Below are 24,176 nucleotides of genomic sequence, written 5' to 3'. Positions count from 1 at the left end.
ATAAAACATTGAAAAGAAAAAAATGTTGGCTTTTATAATTCCGGAGTGACTAAAATTAAGCAGTGCCAAGAAAATGCTTATTGCAGAAGATAATGGCATATGACAAGCTGTATCCAGGTCAACAAAGCTTTATTTTTATGACCCATCTGTTGGAACACAGAAATGACTGCTACATAGAGAACCTCTTCTGTGTAATAGCATTTGCTGAGATTTAACCTATATTCCTCTTACATGAAAACAAAGGTACATCAAGCTTCCACTTAATCCTCAAAACTTAATACTGCAATCACAACATTGACAATACGGAGTAAACAGAAACTATAGTGGGTATAAGTTGCTTTTCTTCAACTCAAGCTTAAGATAAATGAAAAGAAAGCAAATGCAATACATTACCTAAATGTACTGAAGCTAAATACGACAAAAATCAACTTCTACATAGTTACATAAAAACCACTATGAAGTTGGTATTAATGGTATTTTAAACTTGACGTTACATTGTGAATCATGCTGCTCCCTAATTTGTGATTAATCTTCCTTCTTCCTTCCTCACCTTCCCACCATGCCCCACAAAAAAAGGATGATCCTTACAACAACTTTGGGCCAGGGAAAATAAGTCAAAACCAACTGCTGTTTAATAATTGAGCATCATTGGTTTTAGTTATTAATTTTAATAACTTGATTACAAGGTTAATTTCTGCTTGACCAATACTGGAGCTTTTTGGTTGATTTTTGAGAAAAGCTGTTTCATGTATTTTATATTTACAGTGTAGGTTTTATAAGAGAACCTTCCAAAGAAAGGCAAGCATGGATGAAGAAACACTTCAAGAAAACAAAATTAAAGAAATCTGTAAGATACTCATATTCCTGTTCTGTTATACTTACCAGCATAGCTGATTCCACTGCCTGCAGTAATAATAGAATAGAAGAATTTTAAACACTGCTATCAAAAAGATTACTAAGTTATCAAAATTTTTATCTAAGCTAAGACCATCTAGGTTATAAAATTAAATACTACCAAACTCTTATCATATTATAAACACTCTACTTTGCAAACATATTCAAATATTAAGTTAGCTCAATAGAAGCAGAAACTATTTCAACTATTAAAAAGTTATATCTACCATATTCTATACTAGTAGAATAAAAAGCCTGCTCACTTGAAGGAAAAGAAAACTAATATGCTGCCACAAGGTAGGTGAAACTGTGCTATAATGAGGTCCTTCTGTACCTCCAAAAAAATTCCCCTTGATAAAAGGACTAAAACAAGGTCCATGCTATATCAAATTTCATATTGCAATATGTTATAGAAATTCCATTATTGCCTTAGTAAATTTTCATTTTAATTCATAGCACAGTTTGTAGCTAATAAGCAAATAAGAGCTATATTTAAATTTAAATAAGAGCTATTATTATAAAACAAGTACTTTATCTCCTAAATCATGATGTGGTTATGCTAGAACTTGCTAAATATTTATTTCGAGATTTTATTTGGATCACAGAACATATGTCATGAGGTAAAGAAACCGAATTGGTCTTACCATCTTTTCCATCTATGGGTCTTGACATTTCAACATCAAAATTTTCTTGCATCTGTTGACCTTTAAAACACTTAAGGTGTTCTTGTTCAATTAAATTGCTTTCTTCCTCTTCTAGTGGTTGCCAAGTACCATCAATGAACCACTGTCCACGCATTACTGGTATTTTGTCACTTTCTAGAAACATAATAAATCAAAGAATATATCATTTCTGCATTCTGCTTCTTGGGAACAATTAACAAAGGAACTACAATTTTAGGTGTTGTTTCAATACATCAAATACATGCTTAAGATACAATGGCATCAAAATGACTTTTAAAAAGTTTAAGGTTCCAAGTGGAGATTTTAAGCTAGAACATATTATACACTTTCAACAGCATGTCATCATTGTTGTTTGACTGGACCTATGATTTCAATAGCTTAGGGGAGCTCTTGGTGAGAAACTCGTTCTACCAATGCAGACTGGCATCTTCTTTGAAACTTAGTCACTGAGTTGCCTGAGGCACTGAGAAGTTAAATGACCTACATAGAGTCACTGTGCTCATGTGTCTTGGTATTTGAACCCAAATCTTACTGAGTGTGATCCCAACTCTATCTGTTAACACCATTTTGTCTTTCAAAGCTTAATTGTATCCCATGAAAGATTACATTGATGTAAAAATGATAAAAAAACAAAACAAAACACTCTACTTATCTAACTGCCTAAAAATAATCCTTGAGCAGTTAGGTAACTGTCTTGCATGGCCAAGGCAACAACTCCGGTAATACAGAAACAATTAGTACTATCCTACATAACTTCAGCAACAGCATACTTGCTCACTATGCTTTAGTAGCTCCCAAGTCATAGCACAGGAGCAACTAAAGTCTTTAAATATTATATTTCTTAATATATTTTCTCTACTCCACATGCAGAAAATTAATAAAATTCTTTCCTTAAGTAATCCTCCCCACCACCATATGAAATTTTTCTTTCCTTTGAACAAGCATCGACAGCTGCCAGGACAGGTTCCTTGTGTCTTAATAAAAAAAATCCATCAGGTTCACTGCTAGAGATAAGAGAGCTTGCCTTAAAGAGCAATTATTAAATATAATACAATGTATTTTGTCCGAGTCCACTGGCTAAGCTGGAAAGCAATTTACCAAGTCCTCTTATCTTCACCCTAATGATTCTGTAAATTTTAAATCTTGTTATCCTCAGCAATCTGGGGTTGTTGAATACTTGGTAGTGAAGGAACTAAAGATATCTACAACTTTGTTAGGGAGATAATATACTAGAGAACTAGGACTGGATTCCCAGATCAAAGCCTGCAAATCTAAAACTATATTAATGAATGTAAATTCTAAATATAAACCTTTTAATCACCTTTCCCTTTTCCCCATTTAACAAGTACAGACTTTAAAATTACATCAGGATCCAGATCTACCTACAACTCTCTCCTCTACTACCACTGTTTTAGAATGAAAACATCAGGGGAAAAAGGAATAAAAGGGAAAGATGAATGTAAGTACAATAGTTCAGCACAAACATGGCTCTGCAGGGTGCCACAAAGAAAAATCAAAGGGAATAAAATGAATCATAGCAACATTCTTCCTACAATGCTTAAAGGTTTACACACTGCTTTACTCAATAACCCTGTGAGGTAGGTAATGCAAGTAATATCACACCTACTTTAAAAATGAAGGACCTGGGGCAGCTAGGTGGCGCAGTGGATAGTGCAGTGGAGGTCAGGAGGCCCTGAACTCAGGAGGCCCTGAGTTCAAATCCAGCTTCGGACCAAACACTTGACACTTACTAGGTGTGTGACCCTAGGCAAGTCACTTAACCGTAACTGCCTAAAAATAAAAAATAAAAAATGAAGGAACTGAGGTTCAGAGAGATTAAGATACTTACCCATGGTCATCCAAGTGTGTCAGAGTAGATAAAACCAGAAGAGACTGCCTGGTCTAATTCTTTGGTTCCTGGCCACTGACTTACTCTAACCTCCAGGGCAACTGGTTGTTAATCCTATTATTAAGATTCTTACTGTTTGTAGATTCCATAATGCCCCTCCATAACTATTCCAGTGTTACCACTCTTATAGTCAAACACCTCTTCCTTTATCTCTAAAAAAAACCCTTAATGTAAATTTAAATGTAATTCCAGTTGTTCTGTCTTCCATTGAGATGGACTACTGGTCAGCATCTTCCTCTTAAGAATATGAAGGGTTAGTTCAGGGAGGAGAGAGCCAAGACAGACGAGTAAAGGCAGTGCCTCACCTGAGCTCTCCCCCAAAGGCCTCCAAATACCTTCAAATAATGACTTTAAACAAATTCCAGAATGGTAGAACCCACAAAAAGATGGAGTGAAACAATTTTCCAGCCCAGGACAACTTAGAAGGTCAGTAGGAAAGGTCTGTTGCACCAGGGCGAGAGTGGAGTCTACTCCAGTGCAGACTGGGCCCCAGAAAACTCGGAGCAGGCCTTGGGGTAACTGATTTAGCAGCAGTAGTGGCTGTTTCCAGACCTCTCAGCCCACAGATGGTAAAGGAATTGGACAACTAGTCAGAAGGAGATTTACAGGGAACCCTCTGGATCACAGTCCTAGGTCTCAGTCCCATGGCAGGAAGGAGCACTTAGCACACCAGAGCTTGTGGCCACAGGCAAGCAGGTGTATCTGGTCACAGTTCCATGGTGGAAAAAAATGCTTGTGGCTGCTCACAGATCAGTGCACAGTAAACACATCTGTCTCTAGATCGCACCACCTTGGAAGAGCCAAAAACTTTCAGGTCTCCAGAATTACCTCTGAAAACAGCTGCACAAAAAAGCTGAAGTTTGGGACAATGCCCCCTCGACTCTGGAAGCAAAGCCATACTTTAAGAGTTACAAGTCAAGAAATAGGCTAGTAAACAAGGAGACAACAGAAAAAGATCCTGACTATAGAAAGTTACTATGGTAATAGGGAAAATCAAAACACAAACTCAGAAGAGGACAATGAAGACAGAAGAAGATAAAACTTCTAAATCCAAAGCCTCCAAGAAAAATATGAACTGGCCCCAGGCTATAAAAGAACTTACAGAGGCTTTTTAAAAATCAAGTAACAGACCGGTCTCAGACACATAACACTTACTAGCTGTGTGACTCTGGGCAAGTCACTTAACCCCATTGCCTAGCAAACAAATCAAGTAAGAGAGGAACAGGAAAAATTGGGAAGAGAAATGAGTGGGATGCAAGAAAATCATGAAAAAAAGAGTCAACAGCTTGGTAAAGGAGACACAAAAAATGATGAAATAACATCTTAAAAAAATAGAATAGGACAAATAGTAAAAAGGGCACAAAATTCCAATGAAGAGAAGAATGCACTGAAGAGCAGAATTGGCCAAATGGAAAAGGATATACATTTCAGTTTGTCAACATTCATTTCCACAAGATTTTGATTTTGAGTTCAAATTTTCTCTCCATCTCATCCCTCCCCCCACCCTAAGATGGCATGCACTCTGAATACCCCTTCCCCTAATCTGCTCTTCCTTCTATCTGCCTCCCCCTATTCTTTGATCCCCTCTTCCCCTTCCATTTTCCTGTAGAGTAGGATAGATTTATATACCCCATTGTCTATTTATCTTATTTCCCAGCTGCATGTGAAAACAATTTTTAACATTTGTTTTTAAAACTTTGGGTTTCAAATTTTCTCCCTTCCTACCTCCCCACTCACCCTCATTGAGAAGGCAAGCAACTCAATACATGTGTAGTAATGCAAAACACTTCCATAGTAGTCATGTTGTGGAAAGCTAACTATAACATCATCCTAGTCCATCCCCCATTTATTCTATTCTCTCTTTTGACCCTGTCCCTCTTCAGAAGGAAGTGTTTGCTTCTGATTACCCCCTCCACCAATCTGCGCTCCCCTTTATCATCCCCCTACTCTCTTATCCCCTTTCCCTCTATTTTCCTGTAGGATAAGGTAGATTTTCATACCCAAATGACTGTGTATGTTATTCCCTCCTTAAGCCAAATCTAATGAGAATAAGATTCACTCATTCCTTCTCACCTTCCCCCACTTCCCCGACTGTAAAAGCCTTTTCTTGTCTGTTTTATGTGAGGTAGTTCACCCCATTCTACCTCTCCCTTTCTCCTTCTCCCAGTATAATCCTCTCACCCCTTAATTTTATTCTCCAGATATCACCCCTTCATCTTCAACTCACCCTGTGCCATCTATCTATCTATCTATCTACCTACCTATCTATTTATCTATCTACATATAATTTTTTCCCTCTCCAACTACCCTAATACTGACAAAGGTCTCATGAGTTACAAATATCATCTTTCCATGCAGGAATGTAAACAGTTCAACTTGATAAGTCCCTTATGATTTCTCTTTCTTATTTACCTCTTCATGCTTCTCTTGAGTCTTGCATTTGAAAGTCAAATTTTCTATCCAGCTCTGGTCTTTTCATCAAGAATGCTTGAAAGTCCTCTATTTCACTGAATATCCATTTTTTCCCCTGAAGGATTATACTCAATTTTGCTGGGTAAGTGATTCTTGTTTTTAATCCTATCTCCTTTGCCCTCCAGAATATCATATTCCAAGCCCTCTGATCGATCCTGCAATGTAGAAGCTGCTAAATCTTGTGTTATCCTGATTGTGTTTCCACAATACTTGAACTGTTTCTTTCTGGCTGCTTTGCAATATTTTCTCCTTGACCTGGGAACTCTGGAATTTGGCTATAATATCCCCAGGAGTTTTCCTTTGGGGATCTCTTTCAGGAAGTGATTGGTGGATTCTTTCAATTTCTATTTTAACCTCTGGTTCTGGAATATCAGGGCAGTTTTCCTTGAAAATTTCTTGAAAGATGATGTCTAGGCTCTTTTTTTTGATCATGGCTTTCAGATAGTCCAATAATTTTTAAGTTATCTCTCCTAGATCTATTTTTCCAATGAGATATTTCTTATTGTCTTCTATTTTTTCATTCTTTTGGGTTTGTTTTACAATGTCTTGATTTCTCATAAAATCACTAGCTTCTAATTGCTCCATTTTAATTTTAGAGTTAGTATTTTCTTCAGTAACCTTTTGGACTTCCTTTTCCATTTGGCCAATTCTGCTTTTTAAGGCATTCTTCTCCTTATTGTTTTTTTGGACCTCTTTTGCCATTTGGGCTAGGCTATTTTTTAAGATGTTATTTTCTTCAGTATTTTTTGTGTCTCCTTTAGCAAGCTGTTGACTAGTTTTATGATTTTCTTGCATCACTCTCATTTCTCTTCCCACTTTTTCCTCTACTTCTCTTGCTTCTCAAAATCCTTTTTGAGCTCTTCCACAGCCTGGGACTGATTCATATTTTTCTTGGAGGCTTTGGATGGAGGAGCTTCGAATTTGTTGTCTTCTTCTGGTTGTATGTTTTGATCTTCTTTGTCACCAAAGAAAGATTCTATGGTCTGACTTTTTTTTTTTGCACAGTTTGCTCATGTTTCCAGCCAATTACTTGAGTTTTAAACTCTTTGTTAAGGTAGGAGTCTGCTTCCAGTGTGGAGAATGTACTGTCCCAAGCTACGGGGGTTTTGTGCAGCTGTTTTCAGAGATACTTCTAGAGACCTGTAAATTTTCAGTTCTTCCAAGGTGGTAAGATCAAGGGTGAGGAGTTTACTCCTTTCGTGGCCTGGGCTCTGGTCTTTAAGCACTCTTCTACCTTGGAACTGTGACGAGGATTCCCTCTCCACTGTCACTACACGCTCCACCAAGCCAGTGCTCCTCCTTGCCCCAGGACAGCCACCCAGGACTGTGACTCAGATCCAAGCAGGGGAAAAGTAAGAGAATCCTGCCTCAGTACACCAGCAAAGAGATCCCTGCAATCCCCCTCTGATCAGCCACTTGATGCCCCCACCATCTGTGGGCCTAGAGCTTCAGAAGCAGCTACCACCCTGGGGCTGCGCCAGGACTCAGGCCAGACTGAGCTCTTCTCCCACTGAGGTCCAACAGACCTTTCCTACTGACCTTCTAAGTTGTCTTTGGCATTTGTGGATTGAGAAGTCTGGAAACCACTGGAAACCAGCTGCCTGTGATTCAGTCTTCTGAGGGCTGCTCCAGGTTCGATGAGGCCTGGTCTTTGCCTGTGTGACCCACATTGAGCTGCATTTCTCTCCCAGCTGGCACAACAGACCTTTCCAATTAACCATCTAGGTTGCCTTGGGCAGGAAATTTGTTTCACTCTGTCTTTTTGTAGGTTCTGTTGCTGTAAAATTTGTTTAGCGCCATTTTTTACAGGTATTTGGAGGGGTTTAGAGGAGAGCTCAAGCAAGTCACTGCTTTTACTCCACCATCTTGGCCCTGCCCCTGAGATTTTGACATCATCTTTCAATAACTTATAAAGGAATTATCAAGAAAAACTGCCCTGATATTCTAGAACCAGAGGGTAAAATAGTTTAGGTTTTGTTTTTGTTTTTGCTTTTTTTGTTTAGGCAATCAGAGTTAAGTGACTTGCCCAGAGTCACACAGCCATTAAGTGTCAAGTGTCTGAGGCCAGATTTGAAACTCAGGTCCTCTTGACTCCAGGGCTGGAGCCCTATCCACTGTGCCACCTAGCTGCTCCCAGACAGTAAAATAGAAATGAAAAGAATCCACTGATCACCTGCTGAAAGAGATCCCCTAATGAAAATTCTCAGGAATATTACAGCCAAATTCCAGAACTCCCAGTTCAAGGAGAAAATATTGCAAGCAGCCAAAACGAATTCAAATATCATGGAGTCACGTTAGGATAACCCAAGATTTAGCAGTTTCTACATTAAAGGTTTGGAGGGCTTGGAATATGATACATTGGAGGACAAAAGAGCTAGGATTAGAACCAAGAATCCCCTACCCAGCAAAACTGAGTATAATCCTTCAGAGGGAAAAAAACAGACATTCAAAGTGTGAAGGAAATCATGATTTTCATAATAATCAATATGGTATGTTTAATGAACACATTAATAGGTTAGAGTTTTCAGAATTGCCTCTCTTGTGATTCAGAAGCTGACAGTGCTGCTTGAAATGATCAATCAAAACTTACTGAGTCTATGAATATTATCTTCTCGGGGGGGAGGATTAACACAATTTTAGGCACAATGTTGTATGTAGAGGAAGGGAGGAACATATTAAGGAGTAATATAAAGTAGGTGTCCCAGGAAGTTGTACACCTCAAAGTATCCAGACAATGGAGAAATGAGGGAGGGATCTTGCATTTTGGGACAGGAATATAACTGCTTGCTTTTGCTTCTGTAGGGTATTTCGGCCCCTAGCAGCACACCTACTTCTTGCATGAACGTATAATAAATGAGCCTGCATCATCTACCTTTGGTTTTATTCCTAATAAAAGTTATTCCTAACACTATGAAAATAAAATTTATAGCAAGTTTCTCTGATAAAAGCTTCATTTCTCAAACATATAGAAAACTGAGTCAAATTACGAGCCATTGCTCTATTGATAAACTGCAAAATGATATAAAAAGGTAGACAAAGTAATTAAAGTAATTAAAGCTATCTATATATGAAGTCACATGAAAAATGCTCTAAATCACTACTGATTAGAGAAATGCAAATTTAAACAGCTCTAAGCTATCACCACACACCTATCAGATTAGCTAAAATGACAGAAAAAGAAAATGTCAAATGTTGGAGGGGATGTAGGAAAATTAAAACACTAAAGTTGTATACTGATTTAACCATTCTGGAAAGCAATTTGTAATTATGTCCAAAGGGCTAAAAAACCATGCATACCTTTTGACCAAGCAATACCCTACTAGGTCTGTATCCCAAAGAGATTAAAAAAAAGAAAAGAAAAAGATCTATACGTACAAAAGTATTTATAGCAGCTCTTTTAGTGGTGGTAAAGAATTAGAAATTAAGTAGATGCCCATCAATTGGGGAATGGCTGAACAAGTTGTCATATATGATCATGATGGAAAACTAACGTGCTTTAAGAAATGGTGAAGAAAAAAAAAAAGAAATGACTAGCAAGGGTGCAGAGCCAAGATGGCAGAGTAAAAGCAGTGACCTGCTTGAACTCTGCCCCAAACTCCTCCAAATACATGTAAAAAATGGCTCTAAACAAATTCTAGAGCAGCTGAACCCACAAAAAAGACAGAGTGAAACAAATTTCCAGCCCAAGACAAGCTGGATAGTTGATAGGAAAGGTCTGTTGCACCAGGCTGGGGGAGGAGCTCAGTTCATTCAGCATGGGCCGTAGAGGCAAACACAGCCTCAGCAAACCTGCAGCAGGACTCAGGGGGCTGAATCACTAGCAGCTGTAGAGGTTTCCAGACTTCTCAACCCACAAATGCCAAAGACAACTTAGAAGGTCAGTAGGAAAGGTCTGTCAGACCTGGGTGAGAGAGGATCACGGTCCAGCCCCAGTCCTGGCACAGCCCTGGGGTGGTGGCTGCTTCTGGAGTTCGAGGTCCATAAATGGTGTGCAGAAATAATATGATTATCTCAATAGATGCAGAAAAAGCTTTTGACAAAATACAACTCCCATTTCCATTAAAAACACTAGAGAACATAGGAATAAATGGAATCTTCTTTAAAACAATAAATTGCATCTATCTAAAATCATCAACAAGCATTATATGTAATAGGGATAAGCTAGAAGCATTTCCAATAACATCAGGGGTAAAACAAGGATTTCCAGTATCGCCACTATTATTCAATATTGTACTTGAAATGTTAGCTTCAGCAATAAGAGAAGAAAAGGTAACTGAAGGAATTAGAATAGGCAAAGAAAAAACAAAGCTATCACTCTTTGCAGATGATAGGAAGTAGTCTACTACTGCTCACACCCAAAGCCTAGTCAGGAATTTATAGAGTTAAGACCAAGGGGGCAGAAATTTGGCCTAGGACCAGACAACTTTGGGAGCACTGAAAGATTACAGGTCCATAGTATATCTGAGATCCTGGAATAACACAAATCAAAATGCCAAGAAAATAGTAAAAGCACCACCATAGACCTTCCCCCTACAAAACCGCCCATCCCTAACATCAAGTCTGAAGTCAGGAAGTAAGCTGGAAAAAATGTAAACAAAAAAAGAACCCTACCATAATGAACAATTATAGAAGCAGAGATGCTCAAGACACATCTCTGCAAGATGAGAATGACTCCAAAACATCTATAAATTGCCTCAGAGAAAAACAGAACCTGGAGACCAAACTCAACTAGAATTTCCTAAAAGAGCTGAAGCTAAAGTTGTTTTTTTTTAAAGGTAAAAATTGTTTTTATAAATGAAATAAGAGCAAATCAGGAAGAAGTTCGAAAAGAAATGATTGATATGGAATAAAGAATTGGAAAGGGAATTAACAACTTGGCACCAACAGGTATGAAAACTTGTCCAAGCAACAAACTCCCTAAAAATTCGAATGGATCAAATAGAAGCCAGTAACTCTATGATGCAAGAAGCAATATTAAAACAAAGTCAAAAGGCTGAAAAAAAATAGCAGGAAATGGAAGGCATTTAATTAAAAAAAAACAACTGAGTTAGAAGACAGATGGAGAAAATAATTTGAGAAGCATGGAATATTCAAACACCACAACCAAAAAAAAAAGAGCCTAGATATTACATTTCAAGAAATCTTAAAAGGAAATTGCTCAGATAGTTTAGAAAAGTAAAGCAAATTGAAAATCAAAAGAATCCAACAGTTACTCCCTAAAAGAAACCCCCAAAATGAAAATTCCTAGGAAATATCACAATAAAAAATTCAGAGCCTCCAGATCAAAGAAAAAATAGTACAAACAACAAGGAAGAAAGAATTTAAGTAAAGAGAGGCCAGTTGGATCACACACAATTTAGCAGACATTACTATAAAGGAGTAGGGAATTTTGAATGTGATATTCCAGAAGGTAAAAGATAAGAGCCAAGAATAACTTACTGAGCAAAACTAAATATAATGTTACAGGGGGGATAAAATGGACCTTTAATGAAATAGAGCTCTTCTAAGCATTTCAAAAGACTCGAACTATGGAGAAACTCTGAAGTACAAACATAGAAGTGAAGAAAAACATGAAAAGGTAAATATGAATGAATAATAATGAAGGACTAAAAGGGATAAACTGTTTACATGCAAATATGAGGGGAAACACGTATCCCTTCTGATTTGTTTCACCAACAGGGTTCATACAATTAGACAAGGCCTAGAGTGGTTCTGTTATGCCTTAATGATCTTAAAATGGGAAACAAGGAGGAAGAGGAATAGACTGAGGGGGAAGAAAGGGTAGGGAAAATTATTACACATAATGAGAGTACACAAGTAGATATTTTTACAAACAAAAAGGAGGGGTAGAGAGGAGCATCTGACACTACACACACACGGTACACACACACAGAACTGGGTTCAGAACTACATCTTACTCAACAGTGAAATAGGAGGGAGAGGAGAGTTACAGGAAAAGTTAATCATGAGAGGGATAAGTCCTAAGCAAAACAAATTCTAAGGATATGCAAAAATATTTATAAAGCTTTTTGAAGTAGCAAAGAATAGAAATCTGAGGGGATGCCCATAAATTGGAGAATGGATTAACAAGTTATGGTATATAAATATGATGTAATACTATTGTGCTGAACTCTCATCAGATTAATGACCAACCACAATTCCAGAGGAATAATGATGAAACATGCTACTAAGGATTCAGAAACGCAGAATGACATAAATTTTTTCTGGCATGGCAAAAGTGGAAATTTGTTTTGGTTGCCTATCTCTCTGTGTAATGTTTTTTGTTTTTTCTTGTGTTCTCCATGAGGGTGACTGACTGAGAAGATGGATAGTGGTTGAACAAAACAAAACAAAAACAAAAACAAGATTGGGAATGCTGATGAACACAAAGAGCAGTCACAATTTTTGAGGACTCATGATGAAACATGTTACACGCCTCCTGACAGGTTAGAAACTAATCGTGCAGATTGAGACATATTTTTAGACAGAGTCAATGAGAAATTTTGTTGCTTTTTTTTTTAATTATACATGGTTGTAACAGGGGACTAGTCTTCCTTGTTTTGACAATAAAATTAAAATTTAATTTAAAAAATAATCAATTTTGCATGTTTTGAACCAATACCATTTGTCACCAAAGGTTGCAATCATAAGTTCTGTGACAAGGGAAGGCCAAATCAGTATTTACAGAGTCAAAGATTTAAAACTGAAAGCGGCGCCTCAAAAGCCATTTAGACAAAACCATACATAAAAGGAATCCCCATTATAAACATATGCAATAAACAGGGATGCAATCTTTGCTTAAAAACCTCCAAATATAGACTCTGGGTCACGTGAGCAACAAGATGGAGGACCAGACATGTTCTCTAATCCCTATTCCTTTCAAATCTCTCCAGAACAGAAACTACACACCAAAATCTAAATCAACTTCAGCTTTCTCCATGGTTTAGGATACCTAGAATCTAAAAAAAGGTTTAAAAGAATAGGAAAAAAAAAACAACATGAACTGATGCTTATTAAACCTGAGCTTCACTCAGCACTCTTTCTCCATTTCCCACACTATTGGAAGCAAGATTGCACTAGCTAACCAACTGAAAGAATTCACAGATCACCTCCAGAAAAAAAAATGCAAGGCAGCAAACTCCAAAAACACATAGTGATTAAATACAACAATTCAATTCAGAAAAAGGCAAGTTCTCCAAAGCAATCAGAAAAAAGACTTTCAAATACAAAGGAAAGGAAATTCAAATAACATGAGTATTGGGCACCCATGTTGGGGGGAATAGAATAATGTGTTCAGAAGATTAATGGAGCAGCCCAGGGTGAATTACTCAGCAAGTCTGTGCCTTAACTATACAGAAAAAAGAGGAACATTAAATGATAGATATTTGAAACATTTTTAGAGAGAAAAACAGAACTGAGATTATTTACCTCTCACACACACCAAACAACAGATATACAGGGAAGAGTGAATAAACATACATCGGCCAAGGACAGAAACAGTAACAAGAGAGTTCACTAAAAGATCTTTTTTTTTCTAAATGTATAAAACGGTACAGAGGTGAAGGCAGAAGAACAATAGTTTAACAATGAAGAGATGGGCTTGAGGATTATGGGCAGAATCTGGCGACACCTTGCCTAGAAATAAATCAATGTTTTTATGGGGCTACGTTACAATATGGGAGGGCACATGAAAGTGGGGAAGAAGAGCAAGGGGGTAGAGAGCTAGCAGTAGGAGGAAGATCACGTGATCTCTGTGGTCTCAAAGAGATCCTATAGTGGGTAAGAAGGGAGGAAAGGATTGAAAAGTAGGGAAGATGAAGGAGGCCTTGCTTTGGAGGTGGGAGGCGGTCCCTGTAACGAATGCTCCCAATGGTGAAAAGAAATTATCTATGAAAAGAGATAGGGACCTTGTGGAAGGTATAATCTATGGGATTTGTGCTTAAAAAGTCTGTGGTACCTATGGGTACCTGGGAGAATGTGGAGAACATGAACTCAGGGAGGAGATTTTTTTAGGCAATTGGAAGAAAAAAGCTAGTGAAGGGTATAGATAAATCGTGAACTGCATTATCAGGGACATGGTGGAAAAGGGTCCATAGGGCAATGTCTGCTGTGACATCTACAATAATTGACATGGTTCCAGAAATGAAACACAATGGAAAAGAGGAATCTATGAACAAGCTCTGTAAGGCAGAAACTACCTAGACTGGAAAGCCTAGAATGGGTACTACAGAAGTTTTGATTACATGAGGGCTACAGGGAATAAAAAGAGATCAGATAATTATAGAATCAGAGAATGAGGGCCTAGAGTAGCCAGAAATAAAGGATGGATAATGAAGAAAGTAAGAGAAATTATTTTTTGAAAGGGGCACAAAAAAAATAAAATTTTAAAAAACTGATGAACAGGACTAGTTGAAAGGCAAGTCTGGAAGGGAGAATCTACTTGACTGAGAGGAAAACAAGGTGGGGAAGAATTATATAACCAGATACAAGCGGGTGAGAAAAAGGAACTTTTAAGCAAAACCACAAAGAGAAAGTAATAACAAATAGGAAGAGCAGATCCAGGAGTGAAAGGAAGAGAGCCAGTGGAATAGGGCCACCTTAAAAAAATTTCTTTCTAAGTAACTGAAGAAATATAGTACTATGTTGATAACAGAAAGAAAAAAATCATAATTTGAAAAAACCTCAATATTAGAGACAAATGGAAGAAAACATAAACCTAAACTCTCATACTTTTAAATGTACATCAAGGAAAAGAAAAAGTGACTCCAAAAAAAAAACCCAACCCAACCCTACAACCTGTGACATACAACAAACACATTTAAAAAACAAAGACATACACAAAATAAAACTGAGGATATGAGAATAAATTTACTACGCATTAAGTGAATCCAAAAAAGCAGGAGTTAAAATCATATTGATGGAATCCTAATAAAATTGCTCCAACCCCAACATTCTAACTTTCTTATGGGTCACACTGAACTGCAGGCATGTCCTGATTTAACCACATAATCTGGCTTTAACCACAGTCCCCCAGACTCAATACAGCCATTGCCCCTAGCTAGCCACTGTCCCCAGATCCATTTCACATATTTGAACAGGTGTGTCCTTGTAATCAACCACAATCACATCACCCATTTAGCCCAAGACAGGATCACAATACCTAACTATCCATCTTGACCGGACAGGACCACAATAGCTAGTCAATCAGAAAGCAGCACGACCAGGAATTTTTTACTATAAAACCACAGAAGGGATCCCTCCCCTATTACCTAATCCCTTAACAAACCCCTTCTGCCTTTTTAATATTCATAATATCTGTTCTGTAATCAGCATCATTACACTATAAATTTGCCTGTGTTGTCTTACAAGTTTCTGGTTCCTATCTAGCCTGCTTCTGAGGGGCATCAATCCTCAATAAATGCCTATACTGGATTAGAGGTAGTCTGACTCTGAATTCTTTGAGATGGATGACCCCACAACATACCATGAAACCCCAACAATATTATCTTACAAAACATAAACAAACATTTAAAAAAAAAGGTTGGGGGGAGAAAAGTTAAACAAGGAAACAACTTTATGCTGCAAGGAACCACAGACAATAATAGTCATATGGTCCAAATGCCTTAGCATCCAATTTCAAAACAAAACAAAAACTACCACTGAATTACAACAAGACATAAAAGTAATACAACAGTGGCAAAATTAAATATCCCATTCTGTTTTAGATAAGTATAACAAAGATAAACAAAAGGAAAAATAGGGAGCTGAACAAACTGCTAAATTCAATTTAAAAGACTTATGGTGTCTTAATAGGACTGCAAAAGAATATACATATTTCTCTACCACAGATGAAACTTTTACAAAAATTAACTTTGTGTTAGTGCGGAGATATTGCAAACCAAAGGCAGAAATGGTTAATATATATAGGTTCCAGGACCACAAATAAAAAGTACAGACCCAAATGGAGACTTAACAATGAAATCTTAAATAATAAGGTCAAAGAAAAAAATCACAGTAACAATTAATAACTATGAATTATTAACAACATAAAATTATAATGATGAAACAACATACCAAACTTTCTAGGATGTAGACAAAAGCAGCACTGGGGGGAAAAATCATATCCTTATACAAACATACATTAACAAAATAGAAAAAAAGGGAATTAATGACCTGAATATTCATTTTTTAAAATTAGAAAGTCAACAAATAAATCTAAAATCATCACAAAAGGAGATACCATATTTCACCCCATAATTGTCGCCACAACATAATCATCGCACCCTGTTTTTTCTGTCCAAAAATTGGTTTATAACCTTTCATTGGTAATCATCGTTGGAGGGTATAATTCTGTTTGTCATGCTGCATAAAAAGTAAAGAAAGCAGCAATGTATTCACCAATGGCATACGGATATGCTTTTACCTCTTGCGCACAGTGAGCAGCAAGCTTAGAATTCTCAGCACACAGGCATTGTCCGCATATTTCCAAAAACCAACCTGCCTGGTTTGTTTAGAGCTTCAGAGAGTATTATCATTCAATCCAATGAAGAGTTGTAGGTACAAAGAGAGTGGGTGGGCAGGTGAAGCTTGCCATGACTAAGTCACATGATATGGTTAAGACTTGCATCTTCCCACACTACCTAAACTGTACAATTCATCTGCCAGCAATATAGTTTAGTAATAAATGATTTAAGTAACACCAGCACAATTAAAAAAAAAAAAGCTTCACATAATGGTTGTACCCCACTTTTTCTGCAAAAATTTGGCATAAAATCTACGATTATGCAGTGAAACACAGTATTAAAAAGTAGAGAGGAAATAAAATGGAAACAAAAAACCCATAGAAATGACAAAGAAAACTATAAGCTGGTTCTTTGAAAAGATCTGTAAAATTGATAAACACTTAGCTAATCTAATTAAAAAGAAACCAATAAAATAGCAAATGAGCAAGGTGAAATCAGAGTGAAACCAGAAGAAAAAAAATAATCAAAACATATTATGCAGTTATATGCTAACTAAACTGAGAGCACAAAAGAAACATTAAATACCTTCAGAAATAAAAAATACCCAAACTCTCAGAAGACCTAAACAGAAATCTTAAATGACTCAATCTCAGAAAAGAAAATAGATCTACTTGTAAAGGAATTAGCAAATTAAAAAGCTCATTATTCTGACAGATTCACAGAAGAACTCTATCAAACTTATAAAGAAATTAGTGCACACATTTCACAAAGTATTTCCCTACTGGAATACTTAAGGAGACAAATATAGTCCTAATACCTAAACCAGGGAAAGAGAAATACAGAAGAAAAACAATAAGTCATTAATAAATATAGACCCAAAAATTTTTAACAAAATGTTGTCAAACAGACTATAGTAATTTATCCAAGAAATCATTCATTATGACCAAGTGGGATTAGTACCATGAACTCAAGGATGGTTCAACATTATGAAAACAAGCAACATAATTAATCATATTAAAACCACCTGATCATCTCAATAGATACAGAAAAAGCTTTTGTTAAAGAACACTATTTTAAGCTAAAAACCCTATAAAATATAGGCACAGAAGGACCTTTTTAAAACTATCATTACAAGTATCTATCTAAAACTAAAAGCAAGTATTACATGCAATGGGGATGATGGAGATGGGATCTGAACCTCTAAAAGGAAAAGACCATATCTTTGGGATCTGGACCTCAAAAAGGAAAATTCCTGACTTTTCCAAATTTGTGGCCTTCACCTGAAGCTGTAATCCACTTAACTGGCCTTTCATTGTGGCTATAATTCTGTTACCTCCTGATTGCCCCTGGCCACTTCCCACCCTTAATCCTACCTAGACTCCATTCTCCCCTCACAATGGTTTAGGTGTCTGGTCTTCTGTTCACCCCAGCTTACTGGCCACTCCCATCCACAGCCTCCTTAGACATCTCCTCCAGTCACCCCAGGCCACTTGGTCACTCCTGGATCCCTCCCACAGTCTTTCATTTTATATCAGATTCATCTAGTCTCCATTAAGGTGCTCAGATTCTTTGAGTCTAGCCAAGGGCCCAGATTCTTAAAATTTGGCCTACTTGCATTAGAGATACAAATGCTTAGACTCCTTAAGAGTCTGGCCAATATGGCTGATCTGTATTTTAGAAGGCTTGGATTGAATTCATTCGAGCAGGACTCATGTGTTGTGATTTTGGTGTCACAGCACCCCTAAACCTCTAAACCTGAACAGGGATACACTAGAACCTTTTCCAATAAATACAGGAGTAAAGCAAGATTGCCCATTCTCTCTTCTATTATTTAATATAGTTCTGGAAATACAGCAACCGTAACAAGACAAGAAGAAGCAATAAAGATAGGGAAATAGGAGATAAAACTATCCCTATGTGCTGATATATAATGGTACATTTGGAAAATCCTAGAGAATCAGTAAAGCCACTAAGTCAATAGCTTCAGTGAACTACAAAAGAAATCCTCAACAATCAACAGAATGTCTATAACAAAACCTAAGAAACAATAATAGAAAAATTTCATTCCAAAATTCATAAAATGTCTGGAATCAACCTACCAAAGACATATAGATTTGATTACAAAGTGTTCCTTAAACAAATAAAAAACAACTTAAATAGTACCTGGGGGAATATTCAGTGCTTGTAGGCCATGCCAGTAGAATTAAAATGACAATATTTCTAAGATAAACTTATACTTTTAATGCTGTCACTCAAATTATCAATGGGATACTTTATAGAATCTGATAAAATAATAACAAAATTCACTGGGAAAAACGAAAATCTAGAATCTCAAGGAAAATGATGAAAATAAGTAGCGATGAATGAGGAATGCTATTCCCAGACCCCCAACTACATTATAAGGCAGTCATCAAAACCATCTGGTATTAATTAAAAAACTTAATTGCCAAATTTAACGGCCTTTTCTCAAACTTCATCCTTCTCTGACCTCTATGCAATCTTTGAAGTATCAATCACTTGCTTCTCCTTGTGTGAGATAGATGAAGTTTCCTCAGTACTAAAACTCATAAACTCCTTTTGTACCCCCAATGCAGTAAAACTTGATGAATCTGCAAGTATTTGCTGTGCATTAAGCAAGAGCTAATCCGTGCTCCAATTCCTCTAGCAAGGTAAACATTGCAAAAGACTGCTAGCCTGACCTCCAGAGGCTTCCTGCTTATCTGTCTTTAGGCAGAACTTCTAAATGGTTATCAAAAGTCCTCCTGATTCTTTGTCTCTAGGAAAATATTTCCAAATGAGGGTCTTAGAAAGCCGCATTTAGATTGTGCACCCTGAAACCCAGTCAATGGGAAGAAGGGTTCAAGAATGGGGAGGGGGTATCCCATTAGGACTATAAAACTTTGTTCCCCCCAACAGACTTTGCACTCCCTGGCTTCACTGCTTGAGTGATGAGGGCTGTGCCCTTTCTCATGAGAAAGAATAAAACCTTTTCTGATCTCTGACTCAGCCTCTGAACTTTTAATTCTAGTGTGGCTATTGTCCCACCTACCCTGGATAGTCTTTTCTCTCTAGGTTTTTAAGATACCACTTTCTCCTGGTTTTCCTCCTACCTATCTGACCCTTCTTTCTCTGTCTTCTTTGCTGGATCTCCATCCAGGTCACATCAGCTAACTTGTGGCTACTCCACAGGGCTCTGTCCTGGGCCTGATTCTCATCTCTTTCTAAACTATTTCACTTGGTAACCTGAGGATTCTCAAATCTACTTATCCAGTTATAGCCTCTATGCTGACCTCCAGTCTTCCATATCCAACTACCTAAGGGATATTACAAACTAGATCTTAAACCCAGAGAATCTTAAATTAAAAAATGCCCAGGGTCACACAAATAAGTGTCTGAGGGCAGATTTGAACTCAGGTCTTCCTGACTCCAGGCCTGGAGCTCTATCCATTATGACTTTAGATATGAGAAATATTGAGTAACATTGCTGCCCCCCCCCCCCCCCCCCGAAAAAACCAAACCAAAACAAAAACAAAAACAAAAACAAACCTGATACATTAATAGACATGAGTTGTTTTCTAATCAGTTCTGTATAGCCAGACCATCATATTGTTAAAATAAAGATCAAGCTTAGTATCAAATTAGAATGAAAAAGGGAAAAAGATATGGTTTATAATTACAACTCCAACCCAACTTACACGATCTACTGATGCTTAAAATTCAGAAACAGAAAAAAGAATAGACAGATAGACTATTACCATTTCCCAGAAAGTTTAAATATAGCTTCCTTCCAATGGAAAAATATGGCAGCCAAGGACAACACTCAGAATTATGATCATGGAAAATTATAAACAGTATTGCTTCATAAAACAGGAAGAAGTAGAAAGAAAAAAAGAAAACTAGCTTGGCAAGATATCCAATTAAGCCAAATCATCCTAGAAATATTTAAGGATGAAAACGGAAGATGAAAAACAGACAAAATAGAGGAAAATATGATTACTATAACTAAAGCAACCATTCTCTCTATCAATTATGGGGCCAACACATATGGAATCTAACATCCTAGTACACAGATTATATTCTAATACACAGTATGAGGTAGTAGAAATGACCACAAAGACAAAAACAAAGGCAGGAAGATCACTTGGACTAGACCAAGCATACTCACAGGTCAATCAATCAATAAACATTTATTAAGTATCTACTGTGTGCCAGACAATAAGCAGTGGGATACAAAAAGACTCAATAGAGAGGTGAGGCTTGTTGTCAAACCAATGCAATTTTTAGGATGCTAAAGAATCAATTCTTCAAACCTGTTGGAATGCACTTGCTTAAAAGGGGGGTGTGTGTGTGTGTGTGTGTGTGTGTGTGTTTGTCATCACTTATTTCCGATGCAATGAGAGGTAACTTATTTATTCTAACAGATATCCCCACTCTTTCAATTATTTTCAATCTCTCCTCCTCCACTAGCTCATTTCCTACTATACACAAATATGCCCATGTCTCCAGCATCCTTTAAAAAACCTGCACTTGATCCTTCCATCCCTGCTATCAATCTATTTCTCTTCCTTTTGTAGCTAAACTCCTCAAAAAGAAATGCTCTACACTCACTCTCTTCTTAATCTCTTAAAATCTGTCTTCTGATCTTATCATTCCACTGATACTGCTCTCTCTCCAAAGTTACTAATTATCTCCTAATTGCCAAATTGCCAAAATTGTCTTCTCTCAATCCCAGTTCTCCTTGACCTTTCTTCAATCTTTGACACAGTTGATCACTCTCTCCTCCTAGGTTTTCAGAACACCATTCCCTCCTGGTTTTTTTCCTACCTATCTAACACTTTCTCTCTCTCCTTTCCTGGATCACACCCTCTAACCCCAGGTGTCCCTAAAGGTTCTGTCCTGGGTGCTCTTCTGTTCTCCCTCTACACTACTTCACTTGGTAATCTCATCACCTCCCATAGATTTAATTGCCATCTTTATGCCGATAATTTTCAAATCTTATCTTTCTTGCTCCAATCTCTCTTCTGACCTTTAACTTCAAATCTCCAACCACCTTTCATATATTTCAAACTGGATGTCCAGTAGGCATCTTAAACTCGGTATGTCCAAAGCAGAACGCATTATTCCCTTCCCCTTCTTCCTGTAAATAGCAATACCATCCTCCTAGGCCCTCAGGCTTACAATCAAACAGTCATCCTCAATATATTTCAACTCCCATGTCCAAACCGTTGCCAAGGTCTGTTTATTTCATCTTTGCAACATCTCTCCAATATGCTGCTTTCTCTTCTCTGACACTGTTACCACTCTAATGCAAGACCTCATCAGGTCATGTCTGGATTATTGCGATAGTCTGTTCATGGGTCTGCCTGCCTCAAGTCTCTCCCCACTCCATTCCATTCTCCACTGAGTCACTAAAGTGATCTTCCTAAAATTGGAATAAGACATTCCATCTGGACATTTTCTCCAGCCATCCTGGGATGCTCATCCTCCTCAACTCCCACTACTGACCCACTGTCTATTGGAAGCCTTCACTAGTTAACCCCTCTTAATTCTCTCTTTTAATTATTTCATATTTATCCTGTGTAGCTTACTTGTGTATGTTTGCATGTGGTCTCTCCAATTAGACTGTAAGATCCTTGAGGGCAGGGACTGTCTCTTGCCCCTTCGTATCCCTGGCGCTTGGCATATCACCTGGCACACATAAGGCCTTTAATAAATGTATATTAAATTGAATTACTCAACACCACAAATTTACTTTCTTGGGATACACAATCGTTGAAGAGCATCTTACATATTTCTGAAATCCTCCCACTCCCTAAAACATATTGTTAAATCACTGTTATTCAAAGTAATACAACCAAATCAGATCAAGTAGAATCAAGATGAAAGAATTAAACATTTTGATCGTAAAATGTTACCTCCAAGTGAGCAGCTAAGTGAGGTGTCGTTATCTTAGCAGGGTCTTTTTTCATCTGCAGCCACATAGAGGAAAAGCCCCTTGTCCTGATATCCTGATGTTAATTGAACCTGGACTTCTATCTTTTCTCCTCACAAAGGAATCAAAGTTAAAACTTATCCCTAGTCCATAGTCTCTCCCTCCAAGGCATAAGCAGCGCCTTCTACTTTTATCTTAGTATCTAAAAAACTGGCTGGAATGATGTGATAAATAGAAATCCTTTTGTCACTGTGCCCTCAGGGGCTAGTACTGTGGCTCAAGCATATCAAGTTTTTAATAAACTCTTGTTAGATTGTAAATAGCGATCGATCCCCTTCCCCTTCTCCTGCACGGGTACTCACGATTCCAGTAGACGGGGTAGCACTCTCCCTGGGCCACATCCACCTCGTAGAGCCCGCCTCGGACGCACACCGGCTCGATGTGGATCAGCTCCTCCAGCTCGGGCTCGCTCAGGACCGCGCTCCGGCAGTAGCCACAGGTGCTGTCCTCATCCTCGTCCCCTGAGCTCGAGGCGAGAGCCGGCTCCCCTCGCAGGGCCCGCGGCCTGTTGTCAGTCACCTGAATCAGGTTCCGGAAGGCCAGCTCAATGCGGAGAGAGTCATAGCCAATGAAGGGCTTCCAGGTCTTCTTATCTTCCTTGTAGAACCAGCGCACCTCCTCCGGGCCCAACTCGGCCACCACTTCATAGCGATGCCGGGAAGCCGAGCAGTCCGAGCGGGATCGCTTCCTCTCCCCCTGACCCGCAGTGGCCGCCACCGCACCGCCTGAGATAGAGGAGTGTAGACACGACGGCTGGGTCTGCGGGGGGATCAGCAGCGAGGAGGAGCCGCCGCCGCCGCCGCCGCCGCCGCAGCTGTCGCCCTCGCTGTAGTAGCGTAGGGAGGAGCCTGACTCGGCCGAACTGAAGTCGTAGGTCTCGTCGCTGAGGCAGGAATCCAGAGTCAAGTGATGGCTATGCTCTTCCAAGCCCTGCGCCAGTGGCAGCCCCGGATCTCCGCCCAGTAGGGCCAAGGTCACCTCGGCATCCGTCCGGTCCCCGCCGGGGAGGTGCTCGTAGCAGCATACACTACTGTAAACCGCCTCGGAACCCAGTTCCCAGGCGCTTCCGCCGCCCCGGCCGTTAGGCTCCGGGCTCAGTGGGGAGCCTTGGCCAGAGTAACTCATGGTACCAAGATGCTGCCGGCTACCTCACCTTAACACTGCGCCCCGACTCCGAACGCGTCCCTGACACATTCAAAGCTAATGTCAACGCCTTTTCCACCTGGAATTTTAAAATCTGGAAATCCTAATCGGGAACGCACAATCAACTGCGCTTCTCCGAGCCCCGCAGCAGCGAAGTCGGCAGAGGACACGTTCCCCCCAACGCCCCATTATCACGCAGACCACGTCGGGGAGGAAGTGCTCTTACTAGGCCCCCGCCCCACCGAAGGCTCCGAAGCTCCGCCTCTACTTGCGGGCGGGCTAGCTCGGTTTTGCTGGGTATAGTCTTCCCCTGGCCTGATTAGTCACCATGGCTACCAACACCACCCTCTCCTCCATTCTCTTCCGTCACCAAGGCCTTGTTTCCTTCACTCTTCCCACATGCCCCATCAGGGACCTTTATCCTGAATGGCGAAGGAAGCGGTATTGTAGGAAGAACTAAACTTTGTCAGCTCTCTGTAGCTCAGTAGGATTAAATAAGGCTGGCTTTGTACGGAACAAACCATTTGATTCATTTCTAGAGAGAGGCTCCATGCCCACTTCCCACACTGAGACACTCCATTCTTCATTCAGAGTCCTGGAAGTGCTCTGATGTCCTCTAT

At 38.8% G+C, this 24,176-nt stretch overlaps 1 protein-coding gene across 4 annotated transcripts in view; it reads right to left on the bottom strand.

Annotated features, from left to right (window-relative positions):
• DDHD1 (DDHD domain containing 1) overlaps positions 1 to 23,753 on the bottom strand; it is a 114,073-nt gene extending 90,320 nt beyond the window's left edge. For 2 of the 4 annotated variants that reach the window (XM_027861122.1, XM_027861124.1), the window contains exons 1-2: positions 22,716 to 23,752; positions 1,539 to 1,712 (exon numbers count right to left, since the gene is read on the bottom strand). In XM_027861122.1, the coding sequence (XP_027716923.1) occupies positions 1,539 to 1,712; positions 22,716 to 23,538 (997 nt within the window). In that variant the 5' untranslated portion in view covers positions 23,539 to 23,752. Of the gene's footprint in view, positions 1 to 882; positions 904 to 1,538; positions 1,713 to 22,715 lie in introns of all 4 variants that reach the window. The other 2 variants (XM_027861121.1, XM_027861123.1) reach the window with 2 other exon arrangements.
• Positions 23,754 to 24,176: the final 423 nt, after the last annotated feature.

Source organism: Vombatus ursinus, unplaced genomic scaffold, assembly GCF_900497805.2.
Source record: "Vombatus ursinus unplaced genomic scaffold, bare-nosed wombat genome assembly UNPS02014449.1, whole genome shotgun sequence".
Classification (NCBI taxonomy): domain Eukaryota; kingdom Metazoa; phylum Chordata; class Mammalia; order Diprotodontia; family Vombatidae; genus Vombatus; species Vombatus ursinus.
Note: the sequence above shows the minus strand (reverse complement) of the source record. Positions and strands in the feature narration are given on the sequence as shown.